Source organism: Babylonia areolata, chromosome 6 (genome assembly GCF_041734735.1).
Source record: "Babylonia areolata isolate BAREFJ2019XMU chromosome 6, ASM4173473v1, whole genome shotgun sequence".
Classification (NCBI taxonomy): Eukaryota; Metazoa; Mollusca; class Gastropoda; order Neogastropoda; family Buccinidae; genus Babylonia; species Babylonia areolata.
Window position 1 is genome coordinate 13695560 of NC_134881.1, and position 8197 is coordinate 13703756.

General features: G+C 43.6%; 1 protein-coding gene across 2 annotated transcripts in view; it reads left to right on the top strand.

Annotated features, from left to right (window-relative positions):
* Positions 1–8197, top strand: part of LOC143282762 (uncharacterized) — an 82897-nt gene that overhangs the window by 5539 nt on the left and 69161 nt on the right. The window contains exon 1 of one of the 2 annotated variants that reach the window (XM_076588515.1): positions 3186–4267. The exons of the other annotated variant lie outside the window; for it this stretch is intronic. Within the exon in view, the coding sequence (XP_076444630.1) occupies positions 3327–4267 (941 nt within the window). The 5' untranslated portion in view covers positions 3186–3326. Of the gene's footprint in view, positions 1–3185; positions 4268–8197 lie in introns of those variants that run through there. 2 annotated transcript variants of the gene reach the window in all.

Consider the following 8197-nt stretch of genomic DNA (forward strand, 5'->3'; position numbering starts at 1 on the left):
GAGACCTATGGACACAGGTCGTTTTCTTCTGAGTTTCAATCGCCAAAGACGTGGAACAAGCTCCCTGATAACCTCCGTCATTCTGATTCCCTCGCATCTTTTAAATCTCGTCTCGAAACTCACCTTTTCCTTCAGCAATAAGTTCAATTGTGGCAGGTCCACTTCCTTTGCGTCAGCTGTGCTTGACTATGTGTATATACATATGTATGTGTACATAGCTACATGCATGTATATGAATGTGTATTGTGTGTGCGTGTGTTTATGTAAGTTTGTGCCTGCCTGTGTGTGCGTATGTGTTAGGGTAGCTGTTAGATACACATGTATGTTAAAATATATGTATGCTGTGTGTGTGTGTGTGTGTGTGTGTGTGTGTGTGTGTGTGTGTGTGTGTGTATGTAACATTGATGTACTGTTTTATGTTAACAAAAGCGTTTTTGTAAAGCACCTAGAGTAGATTTCTGGATAGTGTGCTATATAAGTATCCGCCGGTTATTATTATTATTATTATTATTATGATCTTGGATTTGGACGGCAGCCGGAGTTTATACGTTGTTGCGGCCTACGCGATTTTAGGTTTCTTTGTTAAATATTATATACATACTCACATGCGTAAACACCGGCTTTTTCCCTGCCTCGATTTTTTGTCCTTCCCTCGTCAGTCTACTATCACTCACAATGAAAAGACATTAAAGTAAAGAACGAACGCACGCACACATAGACACAGACACATACACACACACAGACACACACACACACACCACTGAAAAATAAATGATACTGATTATTTTTGGTTATTTATAGAGTTTACTCAACCTGGTTTTTGCTCAGTGAAGGTGACTGATCGATACTGATCGACTGTTTATTTATTCTATAGGTATGTACGTAGTGCGGATAGTCGAAAATCTGTCGACTGCGGACATGAGGTTTTGAGAGAGAGAGAGAGAGAGAGAGAGAGAGAGAGAGAGAGAGAGAGAGAGAGAATGAATGAATGAATGAATGAATCTTTATTTTCAAACGGTGAAGATATTAGCACTTTGGCCGACTTACACATCTGCCGTTGTTCTAAGAGAGACACAAACATGTACGCGTATAAATGTAGTTAATACTTAATACATGTATAATGTACGAGTATAACACAGCGCCAAACTGAGAGACACAACATCGCTCACATCTGTACGGAACGGAAGCGAGTAACACACACACGCACACACACTAACACACACTAACACACACACACACACACACCAAGGGAAAAACAACAACAAAACCCTAGCATGAATGCTACACATGAATGATTCAAGTGAAATTAACACAGAAAAGTAATGATAAAATTTTAAACAGAGATGTAAGAGGCATAAAAGACAGCAAATAAGGCGACGGGTAATAGGAGAGAGAGAGAGAGAGAGAGAGAGAGAGAGAGAGAGAGAGAGTCATTTCTGATGATATTAGACAAGCACTTTTGTGTGCTTGTTTACATTCAGTCCATACGGCCCTGAACAGGGTCTGTACTACACAATACCAAATAAAATCACAAGCATGGCTCTCACAGTGACAGTGTTCATAAGATACATTGTAAATAAAAGAAAATCACACACACACACACGGTGTAGGGAGGGGGGGGGGGGGGGGGGGGGGGGGAGGGGAAGGGGAGACAAAGACACAGGGACAGAGGGAAAGAAGTAATGAGCAACAACAAAACGTTGATCGTCATACAAGACAGCAGGAGTTACATCCCTTGAAAGCACTCAACACACGCCCGACATTGATTTTGTTGTGCATGACATTCATTTTTGTTCATAGAAAATAAGTAGATCTGTAATTAAATGAATGAATGAATGAATAAACATTAGATGAATTAATGAATAGCTAAACTATATATGAGATGCTACATGCATATAATAATAATTATGCTTTCTAAAAGGATCAACTCAAGTGTAGCCTCACTTACACATTATTTCATTCCTCGCATTTCTCGGGCTCCAAATTATCACCATCATTTACCGGGATAATTTTTCTTAGTGGTTATGACACGAATGGTTACACAGGCGGGTATACTGTTTATTACTGATGTGCACAAGATATTGTAAAATTGTTTTTTTTTTCCTGCATGAACGCACATTCCATTTGCAGACAAGAACTGAGTTAAAGAGGAGGAAGATTTTAGATTTTCATTTCTCTCTCTGTCTCTCTCATTCGTTTCGTATTTTCTTTTCTTTTTCCCCCTTTCTTCTTCTTCTTCTACTCTCTCTCTCACTCCTCACCCCTCCTTCTTTTTCTTTTGTTTTAATTTCTTCGCCTATTTCCGGGATGTGTCCACTTTTGACGCGAATGCTTTACCACAGCGAGAAATGGGTCAGGTCGTGTGGTTTCTCCCGTGGTGCGAGTTCTTTTGAAACGCAAAAGCAACGGAGGGAAGGAATGTTGACACAGGCGCCTGATATCTATAGCTTTTGATAACCGTGTTCACGACGAAAACTCGCGACCTTTTCCTCTGTGCTTGTTGTCTGCTTCTTTCTCTCTGTGTCTCTCTGTGTTGGTCTGCATGTCTGTCTGTCTGATATCTGCCTGTCTCCTCTGCCTCTGTCTTTGCTTTCTCTTTCTCCCAGTCTCAGTGCTTTCTCTGTATCTGTCTTTGTGTCTGTCTCTACCGTGACCCTCCACCCCCACCCCCGTCTCCGATGACATATAGTGACTGAAGAGAGACACAAACACAGAGGGATGTATACTAGAAATCACTGAATGGCATCAGTAGTACAAGCACAGTAACCGTTGGAAAATATCCAGCGACACTTAAACCAGCTATCCATGCAGTTTGCAACATACTCAGTGGGTGAACATATATAACTGAGTTAAACTGGAAGGGTCTGTTGTGAAATACATATCAAAAACTGATCAATGACATAGGACTCTGTCTCTCTCAGTCACACACACACACACACACACACACACACACACACACACATCATATACACAACAAAACACAACAGACAGCCGGAACGGCAAACAGCCTCGGACAGACAGACAGACACACACACACACGTGTCCGTGTCCGTCGAACGCACTCCTCAGGTAAAAACAAACTCCTTTCAGGCAGCTATGCCAACTGAGTGACAAAGGCGACCACCACAGTGCGCGGCACACCTGAGGGTCATGCTGCGTCATTGCCCCCTCTCATTTGAATAAGGGTGACACAGTCGACGCCATTTTGAACAGGTAGTGCGGAAGTATAGTGGCAGTTTTGAACTTTTGAGGAATTTTGTATCACAAATTCACCTTCAGAACCTTCCCTGGACTATGTGATGAACCGTGCCGTCATCTGAAGAGAAATGAAGTCTAACCAGCTCTTCCTGTGTGTGGCAGTGGGGCTTGCCTTCCTGTTTTTCGCAGTTTGTGAAGACACACCATTCGAATGGATGCGACCGGACCGTTTTGACGAAATCAACGACAAATTCTACAGCATCACGGGGGAGAATTGTCGCTCGAAACGGCAGGATGATCTACAGTTCAGACCAGGTACGGTGGCTCAGAAGCCTCGCTACAACATGTTGTTGAGCACCATCATCTACTCCAACCGATCCAACCTCTTGCACGCTCACAACATGGCTCTGAACCGTGCCTTCTTCTACAGCTTCATCTACCAGCAGTTGAACAATTCCTGGGATTTCGACACCCAGCCAGGGCTCATGTACATCTACATGGGACACGCCGCCGATGTCACCGCCAACCCTGGCTTCATCAACGGTTCCTCCATCTTCTTCGACAACAACTGCAGCTACCCCAACTGGTACCGCAAGATGAACTTCAACACCACTCTGCCACTGTTCGGACCTCGCGCCTGGAGAGCTGACGACTACAACGAGCCCACCAGCTGGCTGAGAGAACCCAGCAACAACACCATCGACATCCACGACTACGGCTCTGGCAGGATCCGCAACTACACCCATCCACAGTACAAGGGGAACCCGTGGTACCGCGACTGGCTGCCTGACCTGGTGGAGAAGGACGACTCGGTGAGGAAGTTCACGTACTCGGTGGGCATCAAGTACTCCAACACGACAGGGGTGTTCATCAAGGACGAGTTCACGGACTACTCGTTTTTCGGGCCCCCTCAGCCTGGGCAGCTGTCCGGCAAGGAGGCTCTGCCTGTGCTCATCTCTGACCCCTATTTTGACTGCGACCGCTCCGACCGCTGGATCGTCACCGCCTCGGCCCCAGTGGTCGAGTACATGCCTCGCTATTCGCCCTGGATCCACTTGAGAAGAGCCAGGTGAGTGGGGGTGTACGTGAGCATGACAAGAAACGTGCATGTTTGTGCATTTTATACAACTGTTAATCTGCACATACGCAGGCACACAGAGAGACAGACAGACACACACAGACACAGACACACACAGGCGCACACACACACACACATATGCTATATATGCACACACACACACACACATTGGTATAAGTTCTAATGTACCCATGTAATACACACAGGGACAGGCACACAGACACAACCCTCCTGACCCCCTCATTCTCTCTCTCTCTCTCTCTCTCTCTCATTCTGTCTGTTTATACTGCTAAGTTACATGTGCGCGTGTGCGCACACACACACACACTTAAACCCATTGCAGAGATCAATATCAAAATAAGACATCACATTTTATAATGTCTAGTTTAAAAAAAAAATCATTTCTAGATAAACTAATGAAAAAAGTTTCAAATATTTTATTATTAATATTAGCCTATGTTACATTTCTAGTCTGACATCACTGGATATTTTCTGAATTCATATTTGAATTGCCCCCACAACTACTTGCTTTGTCATTATCATTTTTCAGTGGTGTGTGTGTGTGTGTGTGTGTGTGTGTGTGTGTGTGTGTGTGTGTGTGTGTGTGTGTGACACTCACAATGCACTTTTTTTCCCCTTCAGTTAAAGTTTGACAGTGTCAAGCTCTCTCTCTCTCTCTCTCTCTCTCTCTCTCTGTGTGTGACTGAAGTCTGATGCTTTAATGTGCCATAATAATGTTTTTAATATAATCAAATATATTACATTATTAGATACAATTTTATTTTCTACAGGCCTTTTACATACTTTTTATTTCACAATACAGATGTAAAATGAAATCCTTATTGTGAAATAAAAGTATGTTGTAAGATTTATTTGTGTTCCCTCATATCACAAAAGGCTATTCACCTGATGTCATTAAAAAAAATTCAGTGTTCAGTTCAGTTCTCTCTTTGTGTCTCTCTGACTGAGTCTGTCTGTCTGTCTGTCTGTCTCTCACTCTCTCTGTGTTGTGTGTGTGATAGCTTGGGGGTGTGTGGAGAGGGGGGAGACAGGCAGACAGGAAGACAGAGAGAGAGAGAGAGAGAGAGAGAGAGAGAGTGTGTGTGTGTGTGTGTGTGTGTGTGTGTGTGTGAGAGAGAGAGAGAGAGAGAGAGAGAGAGAGAGAGAGAGAATACTTGAACATGTCTCAATAGTTGATTCTAATTTAGGCAGATATAAAAAAGTGATTTGAAGAAGATAACAATGACAATACAAAATGTGAATTAAAAGACCACATTAAAATTGCTTAATTAGTTTGTTAGTTTGTGTAAAAAAGAAAAAAAATCTGTCTACCTGCCTTTCATTATGTGTTCAGTGTTTGTCTACAGTGTGTCTTTTTTTTTTGCTTAATTTTTTTTTATATGTCTGTCCGCTTGCTTGTTTTTGTCAACAGGTCTGTCTCTCTTCTTTGTCTGCAATATATGCTGCTGTCTCTGTCTTTGTCTCGCGCACGCGCGCGAGTGTGTGTGTGTGTGTGTGTGTGTGTGTGTGTGTGTGTGTTTATGTGTGTGTGTGTGTGTGTGTGGCCTGTGTCTGTGTCTATGTGTCTGTCTGTGTCTGTGTCTTTTTGCAGCTGAGTCTGTGCATTTCCAACTTTACCTAGACCATGACATTATAAGAATTTCATCAAACACATTACAATAAAACCAAAGAGCCAATGTGTATCGAGCTCTTTGCAGGAGAAGAAAACAAAAACAAAACAAAACAAAAAACCCCCCCAAAAAAACAAAAAAAAACGTCATTGAAAGAAACACATCTATCTCACAGTATCTGTCAGATATTTCGAAACCTAAGTTTAAATAAAATATAAAATAAAATAAAAGGAAAGAAAACTGGGGAGAAAACTCTCCAGTGGCCACACCCGTATCAGCTGGTAAGAATAAACTCCAGTCCTATTTTGAGGGCAGGCCCACTTGTACCAATTGGCCGCCATATTTGTTGGCACTTCACGTGACGAAGGAACTGGGCGACACAGCTACTATTTGTGTTTGTCGTTGCAGCGGACGTTTTGTTTTTCATTTTGGAGGGGGGGTGGGGGTGGGGGTGGGGGGATTGTAGAGTTGCTTTTTGGACTGTCTTTGAAGCTTTAATTCGTGCAGACGGTATGTAAGTGTGTGTGTGTGTGTGTGTGTGTGTGTGTGTGTGTGTGACTGCTCCTCCTCCCCCTCCTCTTCACCCTCCGTCACCTCCATCATCACCACCACCACCACAACCACCACCCTGGACTGTTGACTCAACGTACACTCTCTTAGACATGAAATATAGATAAATTGGTATCACATGCCTGAGGAGTTTTGCGGGACATTATAAAGCGATCGATCGCTTTAAGATTCACCCAGGTACCGTTCAGGACAGGCCATATATATATAATATATATATACCTAGAAAAGGCCGCTCTCGGACTGCTTAGTGCTGCAGTTGTTTTTTCTTTCTTTCTTTCTTTTTTTCCCCCCTAAGGCTACGGTTTAGAATCATTTTGTAGACCTGCCTGCCTCCCTTCTCTGGAGCCCTTTTCATCAGCCGAGCGCCCAGAGTGGCCCTTGTCATGCAAAGGTCTCCTCCGTGTCTTCAAAGGGCGCCGGCCGCTGAGTTCACGTGCGCGTCTTGCCTTTTTCTTACTTTCTTTCAGAGTCTTTCATTCTTTCTGTCTTCCTTTCAGAGTCTTTATTTTCTTTTTGTTAATTTTTATTTTATTCATCTTTCCCTCTTTTCTGTCTTTCGATCTTTCTGTCACTCTGTGTCTTTATATCTTCGTATCCGTGTGTATGTGTATTGGGGGGATGGGGGGTTGGGGGGGGGGGGGGGGGGGGCGTGTGTATGGGTGCGTGCTTGCGTTTAATGTGTGTGTGTGTGTGTGTGTGCGTGTGTGCATATTCTTTTGTTTAACGTCTGTTCAATAGTTCTCTCTCTCTCTCTCTCTCTCTCTGTCTCGGCTCTCTCTGTTTTTCAGTCTCTATCACTCCCTCTCTAATTGTCTGTCTGTCTGTCTCTTTGTGCCCATTTCTAACTCACTCCCACCCTTCCTCTTTCTCTCTCTCTCTCTCTCTCTCTCCCTCCCTCCCCCGCCCTCTATCTCTCGCTCTCTTCCGTCCCTCTCCCTTTCACTCTTTTATCTTCTTTTTCCATTCACCTATCTCTCATCACCATCGTCCCCAGTCTTTTGCTCATTACCTCACTCACCCCGCTGCAAATTTTTAACTCTCCATACGAACGGCGAAAGAGACGACGTCAACAGCGTTTCACCCCAGTTACCATCATCAAAATATTGCAAGTAGAAGGCTCTTATACTGAAGAGGTGAATGTTGACAAAGAATACCACAATTCTGTCGACGGAAGCTAAAGGTTGGGTCATTGAGACACCCAGTGGACATCCGAGGGGCCTGTGTAGAGGAGAAGAGAGGACTGGCCGTACTGAGTGAGTTTTAACCAACATAAATTTTCTACTGAACCGTGGATAATTCGTGTCGCTGTGATTGTAAGTTCGTTTATGTCATAGACTGCTAATAAAAGTTGACATAAAAAAAAATCATTTTCATTTAGGTAAGAGTCATTCCATTCATGGTGATGTCTGTCTGAAAAATCACCCGAATGCTTGACTTCACCCCATCTCTTTTCTTTGTCCGACGGGAAGGGAAATAATTTTAGAGTCCAGAGCAAACTTTTCGAGCCACGGAGTTGTTTCCCTTGCATCGCCCCGCTTTGGAAAATCCCAGAGAATTCTCTGTCTCTGGTTATCTTTTTTTCCCTTTTGTTTTCTCCGTACACACGAACAATGGCAGTTGCGTGTCAGGAGGGAGGGAGAGAGAGAGAGAGAGAGAGAGAGAGAGAGAGAGAGAGAGAGATCGATCGATCGATCGACCGATCGCAAATTAAGAAAGCAGA